This window comes from Synchiropus splendidus, chromosome 3, assembly GCF_027744825.2.
Source record: "Synchiropus splendidus isolate RoL2022-P1 chromosome 3, RoL_Sspl_1.0, whole genome shotgun sequence".
NCBI classification, from domain to species: Eukaryota; Metazoa; Chordata; class Actinopteri; order Syngnathiformes; family Callionymidae; genus Synchiropus; species Synchiropus splendidus.
The window spans coordinates 23,392,829-23,415,331 of NC_071336.1; the positions used below are offsets into that span (position 1 = coordinate 23,392,829).

At 41.8% G+C, this 22,503-nt stretch overlaps 1 protein-coding gene across 2 annotated transcripts; it reads right to left on the bottom strand.

The window, feature by feature from the left end:
- Positions 1-3,863: 3,863 nt before the first annotated feature.
- LOC128756290 (peptidase inhibitor 15-A-like) lies at positions 3,864-9,233 on the bottom strand. Of its 2 annotated transcripts, none has more exons than XM_053860673.1 (6): positions 9,165-9,233; positions 8,793-9,093; positions 8,090-8,208; positions 5,850-5,982; positions 5,661-5,776; positions 3,864-4,218 (listed from the first exon to the last, which is right to left on the bottom strand). In XM_053860673.1, exons 2-6 carry the CDS (start codon positions 9,039-9,041, stop codon positions 4,083-4,085), a joined length of 753 nt encoding a protein of 250 aa, XP_053716648.1. In that variant the 5' UTR covers positions 9,042-9,093; positions 9,165-9,233; the 3' UTR covers positions 3,864-4,082. The 2 variants fall into 2 exon arrangements, with proteins under 2 accessions (XP_053716648.1, XP_053716647.1); XM_053860672.1 differs by having other exon boundaries at positions 8,793-9,071; positions 9,165-9,223.
- Positions 9,234-22,503: the final 13,270 nt, after the last annotated feature.

Consider the following 22,503-nt stretch of genomic DNA (forward strand, 5'->3'; position numbering starts at 1 on the left):
GTATTCACTGAAGATTGATCATCAGTACTCAATACAGTTCCTGGAAATGTGAAAAAGACAACATTGCAAGTATAACAAGGAACCGGGCTCACTGGTCTCGGATTAAAGGTTTCTTGACTGTTCAAACTGCTGAGGGAACTAAGTAGAACTGGAAAGTAAATATAACTCAGACATGACGTCTAGAGCAGGACAAATACACAACAATATAGATTGAAAAACAAATGCTTTTGCTTCTGTGAACTGTAGCATTTGGAGTTGTTTGCAATTGAAGGATGCTTTTAGACTTTTGTTTAGATCCACAAGCACCTCTTAGGTGCCGTCATGAGAAGAACGTACCTTTGCATCAATCACTCTGTGTGTTCTCATTCGAGTTGTCCTTCAAACTCTCATGACACTGAACCTGCTCAGCTGAAAAAGATTATCTGACACATCAGTAAATTTTGACCACAGGAATCTCCCTGATGCGTCAGCAGGTCTTGGCATACGCTCATTTAGTTAGATGTCACTGACCCAAGCAAAGTCACTCATGTATTCTCTCTCTTTTATGACTCTTTCCATTGGGTCTATCCTTTATAGCAGAGGTGGGTCTCTAAATTTCTCAAGGAGCCAGGTTATACAGTATATTGTGTCAAACCCAAAGAAAGGAGGGTAAGAGAAAAAATAAACCTTATCTGTGACTATGAAATTAGGCTTCAAAAATGCACAGAAAATGTTGCTGTGTGCTATTTAATTTAAACCACATTCCATTTAAAGATTCTCAATGTGTCTCATACATTTCAAAATCTACTTTCAATTCTGATGTATTTTTATGGACAAGAAATAAAAGTAGCTGACAGAAAAGAATCAGAAGACAAAAGACAAAAATGTCTTGACTCCAGGAGGGCCACATAAATAAAGTCAAAGGGCCGAATTTGGCCCCCGGGCCAAACATTGCCCAGGTCTGCTTTATAGCATGTGACATTTAATGATCTATCAGCTGGGGAAAAAAAGCAGAAATGACCAGTATCTGTCATGTAGTTGCCGCTCCATTTACAACATATTTTCCCCCCCTTTGACACACGTCCTTAACATTTTCTCACGATCTCGTGCTGACAGAAGAGCGAGGTAAAAGTCAACAGCAGCTCCTTACACTAATCATATCACGTCCGTTGCTTTTGGACTTAGGATAATTGTCTTTTGGCCCCGAGTGATATGCAAAGTCTTCCAGGGGAGTTAACTGGGGCAGCTGGGGACTATGGAGTTTCAAAACATAATGGACTGTAAGTTTTGAATAACAATGCCAGGTGCAGTGCGTTGAAAAGTGATCGTCTGCGGAACGTTCCACAGTCCTCTCCGCACATTAACAGTCAATTTTATAATGCATAAAGGTCACATCAGTAAAACAGTTATTTTGGAAACTCAGTGTCTGGACTTGCAATTCGTTCTTCAGGGGCACTCAAGGAGAATTTGAGAGTCAAACCTCAGACTCTGGAGAAGCAGTGTAGTTCTTGGCCTGCACTTTACGCTCAGAAGGGTCATCACTGTTTCAAGGGATTTTCCCCAGTCAGTCCACATAAGTTCAGTGGACTAGTTGACCAAGTTTTTTTTCATTGGTAGCAGACCAAACAGAAGATCCACCATCAACTTGGTTGATCGAAGGAAAAAGGTTGAATTGGTTTTCAATGGCAAGTGAGGGGACAATGGAGTGGAAAACATTCATTCACCTGTTCATTGTTGGGTGTCTTTGCCTGACAGTTGAACACGCATGTCTTGTACTGCAGATGCCTCCCTGGCGAATCCTCTGGAGACTAGTGTTGTAATCGAGACCATCTAACCCAAGACCGAATCGAGACCAAGACCAATGGGTGGCAGGAAGTACAAAACCAAAACCACCGACCAATCCCGGATAAAGAAACGCTAGACTCTTATTTATTTTCAGAATAAATCAGGGAGTGATTTGGATTTAGTCTCACCCCCCTCATGGGTGTTGGGCTTGACCCAGTCTTGTCGCTCACATCTTTGGTCTTGGCCTTGGTATCTGCATGTTCTGGTCTTGGTCTGAAACACAGCACTATTGAGAACATCCATCTTTACATATTGAGCTTATGCCGTTGACTCCTTCGGGCAGTTTTGGGAGAACATGAGTATTCGGTCTTGTCCCTCCAGTCTATAAGGGTGCAGCATTGGCATCATCTCTTCACTTCAGACAGACAAAACATCTTCGGATTCTTCTCTCCATAGAGATGGTCAAACATGTCTCTTCCTTTGAGAAAACCTTTTCATCGGTAGTCAACAAAATAACACTGTAAAGCTGCATAAAAAATGTCTTTTTATTTTTTCCCCCACAAATGTCAGCCTTCTTGGCCAGGCTTTGATTTACCATTTCTGTTTTGGCTTAGCATAGGAATAGGGGGGCCACACACTGTCTCTTCATTTTTGTTGATGCTAGCAAACAGTGCCAAAGTCAACCTTCCTTATTAGGATCCACGTGAAGGCCAGCCATGGTTCTTTTTCTCCTGCAACGAAGATTGTTGTGGCTCTTTTTCTACAAGAGTGCAGGCTGAGAAGCAAAAGCACTGTAGCATAAAAGGCGATTTGATCAAAAAGGAAAAAAACTGAATGAAAATAAACAATTTTATTAGAAATACAAATCACAAAAGTGAAACCATAAATATGTTGTTGATATAAATACAGTCAGTGCGAATCTTTCTCCATTGCAAAGTTTTATTTGTCACATTTGGAAAAAAGAAAAAAGGGAGTAAGCTAAATTTAGAATTTGACAGAAAAAAAAACTTAACTAAGAGGAAAGGTAACATCAATTGCCAGTTTCATGTTGGCAGGCAACTCGATCCATTTGAAACATCTGACATCAATAAAATCACTGGTTTTAGATCGATATCATTCAACTGAAGAGAGGTTCTAAAATAAAACGCTCTCACTGAAATCGTATTTGGCAATGTTTGGGATTCCTTATTTGAAAGAGGTGTTTTAAGCAGGTGGATGAACGCTTGGTGATCTATACCTGTGGAACAGATGTTTCAAATGAAAGTGATTTCAAACAATAAAAATATGAACTGCAACTGTGTTTTGTTAAAACATCACTGGTAAACAAACAATTGCCAGTGACCTATATTTCTTAAATAAAATTAAAAAAAATCTTTAAAAAAACAGTTTATTTTCCAACATAAATACTGCTGACAGGTGAAAACCCTTCTCCAAAATTATATGATTTAAATGCCATCCTGTATTAAATGAATAACTTATTGAGTAAAGGAACTTGTAATATATTCAAGGTATATAAAAAGGCATAATAATTTCCTTGTATTTTGGAAATGTACAAACAATTAAGGTGCACTTGAGTGCCTGCAGCCCCAAAACACAAATCAGTGATTATAGCAAAAATATTAACAATGGATTTGTACAAAAATATTGGTAGAAAATACCAAATGAAACCGCACCAACCAAGTGTGTGATACAGGAAAATGTACCAGCGTGTGTACAGATAGCACATATGAAGACGACGTGCTGGTGTGACTGAAGTCAAGCAGTATTTTCATTTGTAAATCAAGTTAAGTGCACTTTTGTTGAACCAAATTGAGGAATAGAAACCACAGCAGCCTGAGTTTGCAGTTCTGAGCCTACATGCTGACTATCCCAGTGTAGGTTTTCACTGTGAGGTTAAAAGTTTTGATCTTCATATCACAACATTCCAACATCGGCCGAGCACACAACACCAAGGTGCGACGCCGATAGAACCACAGTGAGCAAACAGGAGCAGCTACGATGGTGTTTCATTCTTAATTGCCACATAGTTTGTGGCCAAATAACGCTGCTGCGTAAAAAGTAAAAGCAGCACCCTGCATTTCATGTGTTGAACGCTCCATTTTAAACATAAATTATATTCAATAACACATACTGAAGAGATTCATTTACAGGCTATTTACACATGATCACTTGTAATCGTCGCTGCCATCAATGTGTGGTTGTGTCTTTAAATAAGCCATATATACATAAAACAATGTGGTCCAAGACGGTTGTGCAAATTCGATCGGCATTAATGTCTCTGTGGCACAGGAGGTTTTCGGCGTGCGCGGAGAGGAAGCTTATTTGAACCAGTGCAGGTAGTTTGTCTTGAGAGCCGGGAAACACATGTTGTTGCTGCAGGAGCCACCGTAGCTGGGGGGGCAGGCGGAACAGGGAACACCCACTTTGTAGGGAGCCTCGCCGATCCAGTTACCTCTGAAAACCACAAGGGTTTGGTGAGCCACAATGTTCCAGTCCAGACATCTAAATCTTTCACAGTAACCTTGAGATGTGGCAATGTTAATTTACCGTCTATACATGTAACACAAGGCCCACGTCAGAGGGAGAACCTTCTGTTAGCGTGACCTTCAGTGAGGAACAGTTTAGTGAATGATTGATGAGGTTTCATGAAACAGAGTCCTGATACTCAGAGGCCACCAGGTGGCACTGTCTGCTATAAAATGTTTGGACTTGAACAACTAATTCAATGAAGCCTCACATCATTTCTAAACCAACGGTGCCATCTAGTGGCCTCTGAAATTAGGACACTGTTTCATCAACCCTGCAAAACTGTTTCATGATACCTCATCTGCCCAATTGTGACTTTTTTCAATGAGATTTCACCCTCCATGCAAAGGGCTGCTAACTCCAGCACAACAATGTCATGCGCCATTTGTCCAATGAGAATCTTAAGGCTTGTCTTTGATCTCATGCCTGACTCTGTGACTGAGACTTGCGAATGGGAACCAGGAATGTTGAAGAAATTTTATTTCCCTAGACGGGAAGCTATCGCATCCCAGGAAATGTCCATACGAAATCGAAACCAAGAAGAAGATTAAAACAAATGGAGAAACTGATCACTGGTGACTGACGTCTTCTCAGTTATATGAATAAGATCTGGTCTCTGGTCTCGGTCATCATCTGGTGTTATTGCGATGAGATCTGCCTGGATTGAGACCACTTATCTGCTCATTTAGCAAGCTGGAAATCCCTATTATTGTATTCTTTTTTTACCGTCATAGATCATTATTTTGTAGCAAACAGTGAGCCAAGGTAAATGGGTATCCAAGCGGACCAAGTGTAGTCTTGGGAAATCCAAAATAATTGGTAGACACTGGCACAACAGAAAACTGATCTAGGGGTGAAGATCAAGAGGAATATCATGTGACAATAGCTAATCCTGCCTAGTCAAGTGTTTTATATATATATATATATATATATATATATATATATATATATATATATATATAGGGGTGAGAAAACTGTGTGTGTAGGTTGTCGCGCCGCTTTCTGCCACATGTCAGAGCAGTTATTCACAGACCAGACTTTTGGAGACAATGACCTCTGAGAGCAGAAGGCCACACTCAGACGCACAGAGGCCACATTTTCAATCATAAAATAGGTCATCAGTTTTACCCCAACACGCCATGAATGGGTCACACGTACAAATGACATTGGAATTCTTATTTTACTCTAGTCTCAGAGTGCCTCAAGAGTTTATCGCCGTCGTACGAGTTCACAGGCTTGTATCGGGATAAGCTGAATTTCCGAGCCGCATGAGTGCATTTCACAAGAGCAGCCGACTTTGTGAGGATTAGCGCTGCCGTCATTAGGTCAACAGGTTCGCCCCATTATATCATAAGTTTCATCACACTTACTTGGGTGAGTAGTTGCAGACAAGATACGTCGCCCTCTTCCACACTGATCCCCACACGTTCATGTTGTGGCACGTGTGAACCGCACAGCCCACTTTGTTGGTTGTTGCCCACACCATCTAGCACAACACAAACCCCTGCGTCAGTGAAAGGACATTTGAACCTGTCGTGTCTCAGCTTCTCTCCATCCACCTGTGTGTAGTGGGTACACATGGGTCCGTAGCATCTAAGAGGGCATCTGGGATTGCAGTCGCGGGGGTATGGAAAAGAGTAATCCTTGACCTCATCGTACCAGGGTTTCACCAGCTGTAGAATGGAGCGGTACCTGGAACAGGAGTAATAATGTGGTCAGAATAGTATCTTCTTCTTCTTTTTCTTTCGGCTTCTCCCTTCAGGGGTGGCCACAGTGGATCATCTTCCTCCATCTCACCCTGTCCTCTGCTTCCTCTTCTCTCCAACCTACAAACCTCATGTCCTCCTTCACCAACTCCATAAATCTCCTCTTTGACCTTCCTCTCCACCTTCTGACTGGCAGTTCCAACCTCAACATTTTCCTACCAATGTACTCACTATCGAATTGACCTATATTGTCTGACGGTGTCTACTCAGCCTAAACATTCGGTCAATTTCTGTTTATTGAACAACCGATGACAGGAAATTAGCCTTGGCTGTTTCTGTTTAATTTTGGAAGCTAAAGCATGTCTGTTACTAACCTTTGACTCGCAATCACTAGAGAGACATGTATCCACTTTCCCATCTCTTATTTTATGCCCTTCAAACTGCAGCAATACTTTTCTGTTTCCATGTCCAGATTGATTGTTGACATGTATAATCTAGGCCTCTTAGCGAACAGGTAACTGACTGTTCAGTTGAATCTGTGGATTATAAATTATCCTGGCCACATAAAATGGCTTGGTGAGCCAGATTTGGCCCTCGAGCCGTGAGTTTGACTCGTGTGGCATAGGGTGGAAAAAGGTTTAAGATTTAGATTGGAGATTACAGACAATGCTGTTGAGCTGACCACAACAATACTGGTTGTATATAATGAATTACAGTGAATCTGTATTCCAGTATGTATTTCAGCTATTCCTGGCTGGAGACACCCAAGACAGGTTGGCAGTCAATTCTGGGGAACAGAAAAATAACTTCTTCATTTTTGAATGATGTACTGCATATCATTGTCATGTTCTATCACCGAATATGTCATAGCTCAGGATGTATATCACAGCTGTTTGAAAACACAAATGATCGCACAACTAGAACATCAATTGGCCAGTAGAAAACACATTGTAAAGCCATGTGATTTGGGGTCTCTCTGTCGACTTCCTAAGGACTGCCAATTGACTCTTATCAACAGAGAGTCTCTAGTGTAGCGGTGGGCTTAAAGTTCCTAAGGGGCCAGGTTATATATTGAGACCGTTGAGAGGGGTAGTCAAACCCAAAGAAAGGAGGGTACGAGAAAATTACAATAAATATCCAGTGATGACATCATGTGTGATTACGAAAGTACACTTTCAAAATGGACATGAAATGTTGGTTTGTTGTTACATCTACTTTTAATTCTGAAGTATTTGAAGGGACAAGAAATACTCCTAAAATAGCCAACGGAAAAGCCAAACAATTAAGAAAAGTAAAGAGAAAGTTACGTTTCAGTTTCATCATAATGAAAATACAATGCACACAAAAAAGAATGGACAACAACATTGTAAGTTTTGTAGTTATATATACTCTGACTCCAGGAGGGCCACATAAATACAGTCAAAGGGCCGCATTTGGTACCTGTGCCGCACTTTGCCCAGGTCTGCTCTAATGCATGATGAAGCTCTTTGACGGTGCAGCCTCCGTAAGACAGAGATTTACTTTAGTAATTCAGAAATGGGAAATTACAGTGCGATAGAGAATTTCTTCATCTGGCTTGTGGCTGCGTGAGTTTTAACTGAAGTCTGATTTGAGCTCTAAGCTCCTGTAGCGTTTCATTGATGTTAAGTTTTTTTTCTTTGGAATTTTATACAAAAAATGGGCAGTTGAATGATGCATTTGCACACATGAGCCATATACAATAATTCATTTTCTCTTTAGAAATACATATGTTAAGAGGCCTCTACATTGACTGGCAGTCACTGACTTCACCTCCAACATTTCTCGGTTCATTTCCCTTGAGATACTTATTTTAAGTGCCCTTTTTCCAAAGAAAAGTCAAGACCCGCAAAAGGGTATTAAAAAGAGTTGTCCTCGTGGGTTTCGGCTTAAAACAGCGTTTTTGTTTATTTGAGACAAGCATTCCTGAAGCAGTCACTAGGTCACAGTGCAAAAACTTTTAGGAGGAAAGAAGAAGGGGGCTACGAGGCAACGACCATGACTGCTGGGGGAGAAACGTCCCTGAGAAGAGCAGCAGATGTCGGTGTGGGGGTGGGGAGCCAAAGGTCACTCACCGTCCTGTCCTCACTGAGAGGTTCTGACCCAGAAACCTGAGAAGATGAGGTGGTCCATGCTCCCACAGGCAAGCATGAGCCCAGTCCTCAGCTGTTTTAGCCAGGGTGTCATCCCACACCTAAACACACACACACACACACGGACATGGTGAGAGCATGGAAACCATATTACGTAACTTTTGGAAAATATCGTCTTCATCTCAAGCCCCATTCAGAGGGACGATGTGCGATAAGAGGTTAAACGTTGCCATGGCAACAAGCATCAAGTCAACCCTGAAAACTGTTGCATAAATAGAGATGCTTTTGCAATCAAGATACGATCACCATGGCGATAACTTTTCAGAGGCATTACCAATCATTTCTTCCACTTTGACTTCACTACTCATGTCCATGTTCAAACCACATTGTAAGAAGAAAATAAAAACGTGGACTGTATGAACTTCCTAATAAGTATGGACTATGACGTCATGCCTAAAGTGAAATAGGACACATGAGCTCCTCTTCTTCTGGAAGCGCCTACTCTGGTGGTCCGCTGAGAAGCTGATGTCATTTGATTAAAAAAAAAAATCAAAATCAAAATCGAGCTCAGACTCTTGAGTGAATCGCTCACGTCAGATGATTAAGCCGTGTTTCTCTGACGAACCGCCCAGACGCACTTGCCACTTCTGCGGTGACGGACAATGAATGAAAGTCGTGGACTCACCATGTACTCCATGTTGGACGCGGGTGGAAACACTTTTCCCCTCACTTTGTTATGGTAATCGAGGATGGCAAGCATGTCATTCTGACTTATGTAGCGCTTCCGCCTGCTTTTGGAAGTCTCTGCTCCAATGCTGCGCGCTGCGCCAAAGTGGGTAGAATTCGAGGCTGGCGCACTGGTCGCAGCCAGTGCACTTGCTTGGCATGAAAAGCAAAGAAATACGCAGCACAGGACAACTATCACAGGCTTCATTTTGGAGTATGGATGTACCCAAGTCGCGATCTAAAGGAAGGATATAAGAATCCTGTCAGTTCGTGTGAGAATTGCGCGCGTTTTCTTCCGAAATGAATCAGTGGCCAGACGCGACTGACTTACCCTGTGCGGCGCTGCTGTACGTCTCACTGGCGGAGGAAGGGAGGGCTGCTGCTCAGGACTTTGGGGGCTTTGCAGACTTTGTGAGAGCTTCAGCAGCAGTCCCTCACTGTGGGTTTTTATATTGCAGAGGAGGATGCAGGAAGTGCGCTTGCCTCGGAGGTGAAGAGGCGCGACTTCTCTGGCACCTGGACTCCAGCATCACTTGATGAAGATTTGTTTTGGTTCTGACCTGAACTGAACTAAAGATCCAAACTGTGACGCCAAGTCTGCTCTTTCAAAACAGCCACTTTGCGAACGTCAACTGTGGCAGTCACTATTATTTACTATTTACGCTTGATCCAGCTGCAAAACGTTTGGCAAAAACAGACATTAAACATGTAACAAATGCAGAACCATAATACAATCTAGAACAAAGTATATAATTTTGGCGTTAATGGAATCTTTTCAGAAAAGGACTTTTTTTTTAATCATCATACAACAGATGCACTATGACACACATTCAAATCTGAATTAAAAAAATCATATTTTGCGTGTTTAAGAAGCCACCATCGGATGGTGCCACACAAAAGTGTCATGGAAACGTGCCCACAGCTCTTTGCTGAGTTGACAACAAACTACAGTTGCAGATAATTGGTTTTACTATTTATTATTGCTCAAATTATGAGTACGTGGATGTCAACGATACATGAAGTTGAGCTGGGAGTATCAACTCTAATTCTTGATTTGATGACTTTGAAGTGGAGTCACAAATCGATGTCACCGCTGACACTAAAATGAACGTGGGTTTGAATTTGTGTTTGAATATTAGCCTGGCTAACTGTTTGCTTCCTCTCCAGGGTGTCCCTTGCTTTTTGTCCATGGTCTTTACAGAACGCTGCTATAAGTTAGATTTTTACAAAATATCTGAGATTATCTTTAACAAAAAGTGATGTAGCTTTCCACAGCACAAAAGATTGAGCTGTCATTTCTGTCTCTATGTTCAACTCTTTTACTGATGTGTCACTGGTTCCGTCAGTGGTGTTAACATTGGTCTGTTTCATCAGTTATTACAAACACAAGTAGCTGAACATCTAAAGTTGCAGTAAAAAGGCTCTTTACAATAAAGCTGTCATGTCATTTCCACATACAGGTCATTAAGTTTGCGCTCCCCGCGGCCTCCGGTCATCAGACATGTTTTTATAAGTCCTCAGAGAGTAAACGCTGGTTCCATTGTGTCCTCTTGGGCTTCTTTGTTATTTTCACAATCCTGAAAAGCTCTACACTCGTTCAGTGTGTGGTTCCAGCTGTGCGGTTTTGCAGGGCAGATGCTAAGCCAAGTGAACGCACACACTCACACACACAAAACTACCGCAGGTCATCATTTTCATTGGCAGCTGTTGAACAAATTAAAACGACGTGACGCAGGAACCCACCCTCCCCACTTTCTCCCCCCGCTTCTCCAGCTCTTCCCCTTAAAATCTTCTTGGAAATGATGGGCTTTTCAGGTGCAGCCACACCAGAGGGAATTTGTCAGCCACACGATTTGCACTTGCTCTTCACAGGGACATTCAGATGTGGATATTATTGAACTGAACAGAACACTGATTTTGCTTTCTGACTCCACAAAAATGATCCTTAAGTAAACACGTTTTATATGCCCAACTCAAGAGTCCAGAAACAGCTGCTGGAATATTTACACATAAAACTATTGTATTCTTTAAAACTGCTTTTACTGAATCCATCTTTTGAGATTTGTTTTCTGTTTCCCTATAACCACTGTACCATCACATCTGCGCAGTATTCACGCTATTCCTCTGCCAGCGCTGCCTGCCAACCAAAGACACAGATTAGCATGGTGCTGAAATCCTATTCTCAAGTTTATGGCCATATTATTATTCGAATCCTCATTGCCGATGACGTAGTGGTATTCTACACCAGTGCCGATGTTTATTCAGGCATTGTTTTTCAATCCAAGCAGCTATTTCTAATGCACATCGACTTGAGGGTGCCCCGCTTATCCACGTGGAGCAGCTGGGTCCATGCAGAATGCAATGGATCATCGGAGAGTCCAAACAAAAATGGACCAATCAAATGGAAGCTAGCAATACCGATAAAGTCCACCGCTCGAATCAAACACCATGAACTTTCCTTAGAGCAATGGGCATCCAATAATGAAGTGAACTTTTGCACCAGTGACTATTGTGACGTCACCAGTAAAAGCAACACATTTATAAAACGTCTAAATGTTTTACTTACTTTTTTTGTATACAGTATTACACCCCAAACAGTGAGTAGACACCAACCTTGGGTTGCAACACATGGGTTCTGTCGTAACGTAAACGTATGAGATGTCATCAGTCAACGGCAGAAATCCCCGGAAAAAAATTCAACAGTTAACAGGAAAATAATTCATACAATCCGCCTCAGTTCAGTGTCAAATGCAATGTATGCATCTGACAACTTTTACACGCTGGGTCCAGAGCGGAAAACCGTCGCCAACGCTTTGTCACTGTGTAAATACTCCATGAAACTCTGTGTTCTCCAGTGGTAACTGCAATGCACTTAAGCCTTGTGGAAAGAACCACCTGGCATAGCTTTAAAACTAAACCCCATCCACTTTACTTACATGTGGACAACAATTGAGTCAAAAGCCTAATGTGTCAACACGCAACATTAGTTGATATGAGTATAACGTATACTCATATATATTAATGTACTCATATACGAATAGTTTATATTTATATGAAGTATGCAACTCCTTACGAGCTGATTCCTGTTCCAGGACTGGAGTCCATGTGCATTATATAGATATTGTATAGATACTTACCCCAGTACACAATACATTCACCTATTACCCACTGTCTGTCTCTGTGTATTACCATGACATTTTTAGCGCTGACCTCTATGCTAAGCATTTTAATACTATTTCTCTTTCATGTTGAGACTACGTTGAGTTTAAAAAACAGTGTGTTTCGGTTTTCTAGTTCTTGCTATTTGTTAACGTGACTGTAGATGACTGAAGGAAGCTTGTGTCTCTGGAACCGTATGCTCAAACCCCTGATTTACCGGCCCTTCAACATTCAAAAATCATATATCAACATAACAGAAATGACAGACATAAGGACATGAGGTGAGTTAACATGACAAATTCAAGCAAGCTTTGTTTCTAAGAACATCTGACGTCTGACTGTGGAGAGCAGCGTCATTCGTCCGCCAACATTCCATCCTCCTAACCCAGATGGTAGCACAGATCAAGACTCTGGTGTCTAGTCTGCTCAGGTCTAGACCACAGCTCCCTCCTAAATGATCTGCCTGCTCCTGCCGTCCAAACCCTGGATGCTTGTCATGGTTGTGTGTGTGGTCTGGCTGTACCGAGGCCACAGAATATAACGCAATGGGTTTTCCCTTTTTTCAGCGTTCTACTAATCTGATTATTTTATTTTTTCAGTATCATTTGTCAGTGCTTAACAATGAGAAACGTTTGTGGATTAAAAGTGCTGCCAGATTTTTTCAATACATCAACGTATTTGATGTAGATTTGCGGTTGCTGGCTGCTCCAGGATATTATTGAACGCTTGTCTTCCACACTCCATTTATTAGAATCACAACTGCAGGAAGACTGCTGAAGCCAAAAAGCAAAAATCAGTTAGTTTTTATCACGTCGGCCCATGAAGAACAGATGAGTAACCGCGGTACAATACTGTAGTTCTACTGTATGCGCTGCCCCTCCACTCACGCAGACGCACACACTTTTATTTTTCCCAAAGCTCTCTCTTCAGAAGCTGAGAATTCTCCAAGTGCTTATCCTTGTTTTCAGTGTGAACTCGATGACTTCTTCTCACCGCTCTTATCTTATTATTTGTTGTAATTGTGGCTTAATTTGCTGCATGCAGTGCAGCGAGGGTCGTGGGTCTGTTTGGCAAAGACATTCTTTTAAAGATTTCCGCATTTATTTACCTCCAAGATATTGTTCCAAGTTTCCCTGTGCAGTTCCCCCCTTTTACGAGGCCTCACAGGGACCAACGCTGATGTCAGAGCTGCAGACAGACAGAGGTGCACAACTAGAGCGAGAGGGAAGTCAAGAAATAATAAAATACAATACACCTGCAGACAAGAGACAGACAGAGACGAATCAAATAAAAGACTGGTTGCATTTCTGAACGCGGAACAGGACCCTAAAAATCTTGAGCGCTCCTCAAGGGAGCTGTATTAAAAAAATATGTTTTTTTTTAAACATCCACCTAGACAATTTAATAAATAAGACAATTTCTCTGGGTCGGTGCTCCACTCTGTCTGCTTTTCCAGTAATCATAGCACGTGACTGCAGCACAGCTGTGCACTCAACCAAAGGGTTTTGTTACGGTCCTGGCAGACACCGGCGCTCATGGGAAAGTGACCCAAGTTCCATGTAAAAACCTTTTAGTGAACTGCAACAGCTTCTGGTTTATTAGTCACCAAACCTCTAGCAGACACATGACCAGTCAATTATTGCTTGAATCTGAAACTTGTGCTACTATTGACAAATAAATATATATATATATATATATATATATATATATATATATATATATATATATATATATATATATATATATATATATATATATATATATATATATATATATATATATATATATATATATATATATATATATATATATATGCAGTGGTGTTCCTCAGGGCTCAACTGTAGATCCATTACTGTTCTTTTTGGAGACGTCATCCACATGATGATCTGCAGCATTTGTTGGTGGATGTTTCCATGCTTGTTTCTGGATGTTTGGATTTGATCACAGACATGATGTAGTCTAGATATAATGTATTATTTTCCACTAATCTAGGTGTTTGTTTTCAGGTCTATATTTGCAAAACTGCTTCTTATAGCTTAACCTGCTGTGTTTCCTCAGTCACCAGTTCTGGTTTTGGTATTAGGAAGATTTATTTATTACATTATCATTGCGTACCAGTGACTGATCTATGTCAGTGTGGTGAACGAGAGAGATTACACTTATGATTGACACACTATTTCTTGCTTTTAAAATCTTTAAATGAGCTGAGCTCCACAGCTATAGACCACCGAAGATTTGGATGAGCATCTTAGCCATCCAGGTATAAGCGTAGTGACTGCCTGAGAAGGTTGTGGACATCTGAAGGCACATTCACACCACACACGACATAGAAAGTGGTTGTTGGTTTCCAGCAACCAACGCAGCCTTCCTTCTCCTCTCAAGTAGTGTTCGAAAAAGAGGTCAATCTGCAGGGGCACCGGACTAAATTTTGTGAAAAGTCAAAATTGGAGAGGCATATTCGTAGACCATTATCCACTGTGGAAGGCTGTCATAAACATTTGGACGCAGCTGTCGCGCTTCAGCTTCTCTCCCATTACACTTCTTCATATTGTTGATGTTCATTGATTAACATTGGATAAGTTGACTTTTGCGTCCAATAATGAAGTCGAAAGCAGCCTTTAGCAGTGTGTGTTGATGCATTAGCTTTTCAATTGAAGCACATGTTCCGCCTTACTGCTTTTGTCGTCAGTATAGGACACAAAAGTCCACTTTCCCAACATCAATATGTAACACAATGGGAGTGAGGATGGGTTGCATGGCCAGATCCAGGGTTAGATGGGAAGCTAAGACAGTAGCAGTTCAAATTGTAAGAAAGTCAAAGAGTGACTTGTTGTCTTTAGAAAGACTCTCACGGATCAAAGCAACTCACCGCCAAGTATCAACAATTCAATTGTCACAGGTTTGAGTGGCACCTAGTAAGAGACTGTGTTGGGGCAGCTCAGGGCTTGGGAAGTTGTGATGTCACCGCTTTGTTTTCGTTGGCAGAGGAGCGATAATAAATTGTGACATTTCGTGAGTGGTTTACATTGGTCAGAAGCCCAGTCTCTTAACTTTAAGCTGTCCAGGCTGCTTTCTTCCACAGGCTGCTGTTCTATCAGAAGAATATAGTGTTACATAGCAAATACTTGCACCTTTCACACACTCGTCGTTCAGGCTGAACATATGCTTTTTGTGAGAAAGTTTCAACCCTGTGTCACCATCAGACGTCCATGAGAGCTGTGTCAGTTTATGAGCATTATTTTAAGAACAGTGATGAAGATGTCGTGGGCATGAGTGCTGTTTCGGCAGCAGATTTTTGTTGTCGTCTGGAACTATACGACGCTCCTCAGTCAACACTGCATCTACTGTGCTTCCTGCTATAAGATGATCCAACACAACCTAAAGCTGCGCGCGTGTTATATGTGTTTGACAAGGTTGTTTTACCAAACAACAACCTCGACAAACACAGGCGGTGGAATTCTTCACCGTGTTGTCTGGAAACCTGCCGCGAGGGCTCCAATTGCTGATGTTCCACCCAGTCTCCGCAAAATCCTTTGTTCCTAGCAAAGAGTCGACAGCGAATAATCAATGTTCCATGCTTTATTCACAATTGAGGATTCCTCAGGGTTGAAAGGGCCGGCTAGATAAGGCAACTGAGCTCCATTGGGTTTAAGCTGAGATCTATAAAGTGCTTTAAACAGACTTAACAAACATTATGTCAGTAGAACACACACAATTAAAAAGCCATCTTCCACTAAGGTTCTGTTGAGTGTGGGAAAAACCTGAGGGATCACAAGTGGGAGGGGGTCTTCTTCAGGAATAAGTCGCTTAGCTCGTGCATCTATTTTTGACATGTTACATTCCTTTGCCCCCCACATATTCTCACTCATCTATAAGACATTTACAACCATCTTTGATGCTCGGGCCTTGTAAGACCGGGCAAAGAGGAGCTTGCGGTAGCTCGCAGACATTTCTCAGGTTCAGATGTCAGCTGACAGAGAGACAGGCAAACATGAAAAATCCAGCCGCAGCTAAACTTGGAGTTCAGAAGCTTTATGATGTATCTCTATGACAGAGAGTAACAAAAACTATCACCTGAGCCTCAGGTGTGACGTGCCGGAGCCAAAACATCAGCTTTTAGCGGCATGAGTGTGGGACTTTTGTGCCATACGTTAATCTTGTTTCCGAGCTGAAGAGCATTTTAATTGAAATTCCAAACTATTTTATTTTAGTACTACAGTAAGTTTTAAACGATGATGTCTGACGACAAAAACTGTGTCAAGAAAAACCTGAACCAAGCGTTTATTCGGACGGAAATTGAAGCTGCCATTTGACAGACTCGGCCAATAAAACAAAACTAGCAAGGAATTAAGGCGCTAGTGAAAAGCACATTATGCGTTGCTCCTGATGTTGTGCTTTGTTCCCTGCTTTCTGGAGGACCGAAAACGTTTGAGTGGAGCAATTCTTCCGACAGTCTCCAGGTCCCTCAGCAGGAGCTGGCAAAAGTGTTTTCGGAAAGGGAAGTTTGGAATTTATGAGTTTCCATACTTAAATCCAGGTGACAGTCAAGCACCTAAAAACCTCTGAGGCAGAGAATGACAACACATAAGAGCAGCTCTGGTGAATTCAGGCGCACAGGAACAGTCAAGCTATTTATACAGTAGCAACCTGACTGGATACTTTTTCAGTTTCCATCGCCAACCAGTCAAAGCTAGAAGTTCAACATGAGCCACAGCAAATCCTTTGGAGTGGAATAAAACAGTCGAATAAAAGTTATGATTTTGCTACACCATGCGTCGGCCAGTCGCCTGTGCGATAGCGACAGCGCGTCCCATCATTGATCGCTCCGGATTTCCTCTTTAATTAAACACCCCACCGCAGTTCTGAAAAATCCCTCGACGACTGCCAATGTGGGTGGTGTTAGATTTGATCCGTGCTGACTTTGCACATTTGGTTAAGAGCTTTTGCGAAGCTGGGAAGCTCACAGAAGGCTTCAGAGTGCAGCGGTGACATCTGGTGAAACGTACAAGCCGTCGTTAACCGATACGGCGACTGTTGTGTTGGATTACTCTTTATGTCTGCTTTCCTTGATCCTATTAGATCACGATTAATCTGCCAAAAGCAGAGAACAGAGAACAACCAGCAGCATTGTTAAAGTCATTATTCTCTCGTCACATTCATAGAAAATACTCGCGAACAATATTCCAGTGATTCATGAGATGAAGAGCGTGAAGAGCTCACACCAGTATGATATGACTGCATCTCTAGCACAGTTCAGATCTGGCCTGGAGTGAGGTGTTACCTGTCATTGACGCTCAGGAATGGCCAAATACCCTTGTCTGAATGCAGTTTGATAGGTACTGACCACTGCTGTGGTTTGGTAGGTACTATACAGTTTTATCTTCATGTAGTACGACTTAACAACTAAGGTTCTTCTGCTTTACTTGAAGCATTTTATTTTACATGTAAGATACACGTCTTCGTTTCAAAGTTGAGGATGACTTTTTATTGGTTCACAATTCTACACGAGTGATAGAAAGAGAACGAAAATAATAACTTTTGTTCTCTCTCTATGGTTTGTGACATCAAGAGATCAATCATCACTGCGTCATGGCTGAGGCCGTGGTGGCCTTGACGTCAGTGTTTTTCTTGGATCAGACTTATCAGAAGAGCCGTGGTGTTATTCTGCACTGTGTTCTGTCTCGGTGATGGAATTCCAGTTCGGATGAGAAGACTCTGAGATTTATGATATTGCCCGCATTTCTGCAGAAACTGCGGGTTTCCCAAACCTTTAGCAAGTGCTGATGGTAAGACAGGTCAAAGATCCTGTACTTGAATGACTATTTCCCAAAGAGTCAGCCAGAAAGTAGTTGTTTTACGTCAGTCTTGGAGATTGCGACAATGTCTTAAAAACAAAAGCAAAACAGAACTGCAGCTGACAGGAACCCTAGAAGTCCCCATGCTATATATATATATATATATATATATATATATATACATATATATCTTTTGTACTTTGTTTCATTTTATATTTACATGTTGTGTACAGAGCATGTTACGAACAGAATTTCCCTCGGAAAAAAACAAAGTTTTCTGATTCTAATTCTGATTCCGACATATATTCCAGACACTACCATTTATAATGTGAAAGTATTACAGTGAACTTGTGTGGGTGTGTGCGTGTCAGTAATATGGTGCACCTTGATAACCAATAACATTTTCATAATGGTGCAAATAAAGCTGGACAAGCCGTAGACCAGACCCGTGCAGACCCCTTCATTCGTCACTCTGTTTTCCACCAAACAAGGTGACCTCAGATGTTTTGCGCTTGCACCCCTTTTGTGAGGCTTGAACCCGCTGCAGCAGGTGGCATCTCTTGTAAGAATTTACAGCTCAGTTCTCCTGGTTCAGAGCAAACAAGCCGGGTTTTATGGGGCAAACACTGAGAGGTCAATGGCTCCAGTCTTTAACTGTACGATGGAAGTTAAACGTGACTTAATGTACCCAGAGACCAAGAGTCACACTGTCAAGGTCTCGATTGCTCCCTGGTGGTATAGGGACTAGGATTCCCATTAAGTTTTAGTTCTTTAAAGGATTCATTGTTGGTGGAGGGTTACGCTCTCTGAGTGCTTGTCAAGTTTAAGTTTACTACGAAATGGATTCGATTTTCAATAGTGTTCAGAATCCTTGTTTTGTGAAGCGACGTTCAAAGAAAGCCTTCGTCTCTCATGGCACGTCTCCTCCAACACAAAGACCTCTAAGTGGGAGTCCAGAGCACACGGAGGGTCGACTTGGAGGTCTGTGATATGAAATAGTTTGAGACAACCTGCTTGGAAAAGAAGATATACGCGGTCTGTTGGTTTAATACGAGGCAGCTTGCTGTGACAGAAATTGCTTGTTAGCAACCAGGAAATTTGTCTGGGTCTTGCTAGACCCGGGACAGGGCTGCCCTGGGCCAAAACATATCCAACCAGCTGTTGCCTTCCACTTTGGCTTGTTGAACACTGAGTGCATATGATGTATCCAAACACCCAGAGCCAACACACATTTCCTGTCCTTGTTTCCCAAGATATCAAAGTGATACAGAAACGCATCACTCACTCACTCAACAGCGTTTCCCCCCACAGGCTACACATGGTTACAATTAGTGGACGGTCTTTTTCTCAGTTTCTATTGCTTTAAGCAGATGAGCCGCATTTCACCCTGATATCAAGCCTGACACTTCACTGTCGCATGTTTATAAAACGAAAGGCTTTGTAGTCTTTGGAGCAGCTCTCATCGAGAACCTACAGCTGCCTGATGTCCAGTTTGCACCAGCAGGGTCATTTCAAAACAATTTTTTGAATCCATAACATTCTGTTATGGGTTCATTTACAATATGGCTGTCATTTTATAGCACCATGTTGCCCCAAAAATGACAGTGGAAAAGTTAAAATAATAGCAATCTTGTCACAAGACATGAAACAGGGACAGGCGTAAGCTAGAAACCTTACTCGTGACCTCGAAAGTTCCGTAAATGTATGGCATAATTTTCCACCTCGCCCACGTTCTTTTGTTTCATTCATTTTTTCTACAGCATCCTGTGTGCTGGAAGATTTGCAAGTGTCCAATATTGGTCACGCTTTTAAAGAGACCAATGTCGCGTGAAAATGTTGGTTGCCCACTCCGGTGTAGGTAGCACACGTGTCCGTTTGTGGAATGTGTCTGGGCGATGATGTCACGTTCTGCAGTCATGTTCAGATATTTTGAAACCTCTTTATGAGTAACTCACATTTATATTAGACAGAGATCATTTGCCTGACATATGTTTGTTCTTCATCCTGGTCAAGCAACAAATGTCGAACATGTTTCAACATGCTGTATAAGGATGACCGCTGCTTTACTTCTTTTTGAAACCTTGGGAATGAGAATGTCTTTTCCTGGACTGAATGCACCCCCACCCACCACAGTTAGTCTCAGTTAGTTATTTGAAAGTCACTTTTAACGTCTGCCATGTTGATATTGAACGACTGCAATACTGCAGGGTTCAAGCTGAGCCGTTCAACGGGTTATTTCTGAGAACAGGAGATTAGGTTTAATGCTCACAGTGAACCACAGTTAACTTCCTAAAACTGAAAGGTTAATGCAGATGGACGGTGATTTGATGAGAGATGGGGAAGTGGAGGAATGTTTTTTACTTCAAAAGAAAACCTGACTGGCTCTTGCATTAGGAGATGGAGTAGGTGGTGATGGAGTATGGTACTTGTATTTTGATACTAACCACAGGGATGGCTAGCTTTAGCCCCATTTGCTTAGACTCTAGTAGAGCATTTCATTAAAAATAACTTTAATTGACCCTATTGAGTTTGATACCTCTGAACATGCGTCAGCCATATTTTATCTGAGTTTCATTGTAAATAAACTGGACATGCAGCCACACTGAACTATTGACTTGGGAATTGTCTGCAATGTTGATCAGAAGTTGAGGCGGAGTGTTGATACTCAATGGAAGAATGGTCCTAGAAACTGCGTTACTGTCAACATTTTTCATAACTTGAGACCTTTATAAGTAGCTGATCTCATGAGGTCAAATAGCCATTGGCTTAAGAATCACTGTACATGACAAGTCTGTCATGTTTAATACCTAAACACACGGTACGTTCTCATGATAACGTACCGTTCAATTATACTATATAATAACTGAATTAATTTAAAGTAAACATCCGTTTAGTTCTCCCTAAAAGCTCCCACTTAAAGTCATCCTTGCTATTGCAATGTTTGACATCAGGTTTAAAAGTGCTATTTCATCTAGAATTAAATGAATTCTCATGTTACAACTGCATTCTGTGGCGTTTTCTCCTCAACTTTTGGCAGCCAAGAGTGTTTTTAAGTTGATTTAAAGAAGCAAAAATAGTCTCACCAGTGTTGCAGAAGAGTCAACTTTGTCTCAGCTGTTATTATTGGGGGAACAAGAGATCGGTCGAACGACTGCATCCTTCTCGGGATTTGTGAGCTGTAGTCTTGACAAACCTTTCCCTGACCTTTGACCTAAAGAGATGAGTCTGCAGACGCACAGTAGCAAAAGGGTTCCAGATGCTGGAAGTCTGCGGTCAGAGCGATGTTGTCTCTTCAGACTCATCACTATAATTTAATGTTTCAATTGCGTTGGATCGCAGGCCAGTACTCGCATTGGTGTTGACTATGATTGATGCTAGTGCTGAGACCAGCTGGTCCACGCTCCAAACAGTACCAGGTGCTTCATGCAACACATCAGTCTCTGGAAAAATCGACCAGATCCTGAACCATTCTTTTTAATTTGTATAATAAGGAAACACACTGAGGACACTCGCATATCTTCCTAGATTTTTCCAGTACCTGCAACAGACCGAGTTTCATGCAACTTCAGTCCAAGGGGAGATTCAATGATGGTTTCAGCAGAACCATAAATAAGAAAAACAGGTGCTCTTGTGAGTGCAGACTGTTCACATGTCGGGATCCACCGCTGTGAAGTGATCTGTGGTTGTTTCTGAAAGAAACGTCTGTCACCGTTAAAGCACCCTCAGCAAAGATCACTCTGTCGGAATGACACTTGCGCTTTGACTCCCAGACCCATGAGGTTGGCTTGACTTCATCACCTCTGATGCAAGTGCCCGTCGCTCAGCCCTGATTCTTTCTCTTCACAGCGAGTCCAAGAAATCCCCACCATTCCTCCCCCTAACCGGGTTCAGAAATTGAATCATCCCGAATGACTTCTTTTTCCTGGTCACACTTAGGGGGCTTTAAAGATCTGCGACGCTACTATGATGATCTATATTTTGCGGTTTGAAAACCTCAGGGAGCTGCCACATTCTCCATTCATGGGTCTTGCAATAGCACTGTGCACCAGGAGCTTGAACTCTGTGGCGATGCCCAGGGTATTTTTGATTCATCTGCAAATCATTTATAACTCAGGTGACCAGATCTGAGCGCGCTCGTGGCACATGTAGCCGTCACCTCTCACGGACCAACTCACCTGCTGTGACTTTTGAATGGCCAAGTGACAAACTGATGCACAGTTTTAAATAACAAGTGCCCAAAATTTGAACAATATATGAAACCAGATGGAAGCCAGATCCCAACATGAACCCAGTGACCAAGGTCTGGCTCATCTTTTGTGATATAAAAAAAACCCAATATTTTCAAAGATGTCATTTTCTGTCTGGCCAGGAAAATGCAGACCAAAGCTCTTTTGACTATTAAATAAGACAATTTTTATGTAAATTATTGAGACAGTTATTGTAGGCAATTAAATGTGAAGATGATTCACTTGAGGAAAAACACTTGAATTGTTTAGTTTGACGATCATTCAAATTTTCATGGCATGAACTTGAAGACCTAAGCATGAATAATGTACAACCCTGTTATTGCTTAATGCTCATCACACAAAGACCCTGGAATCAATATGTTTCCTTCAAGTTCTCTTAGCTAGTTGTTGCTCCATTTCTCCTCAGCATGTTCAGCGCCAGTGAAGTGACCCATGTCATCAAGAACAGGCTAAGGAAACACATTCCTGG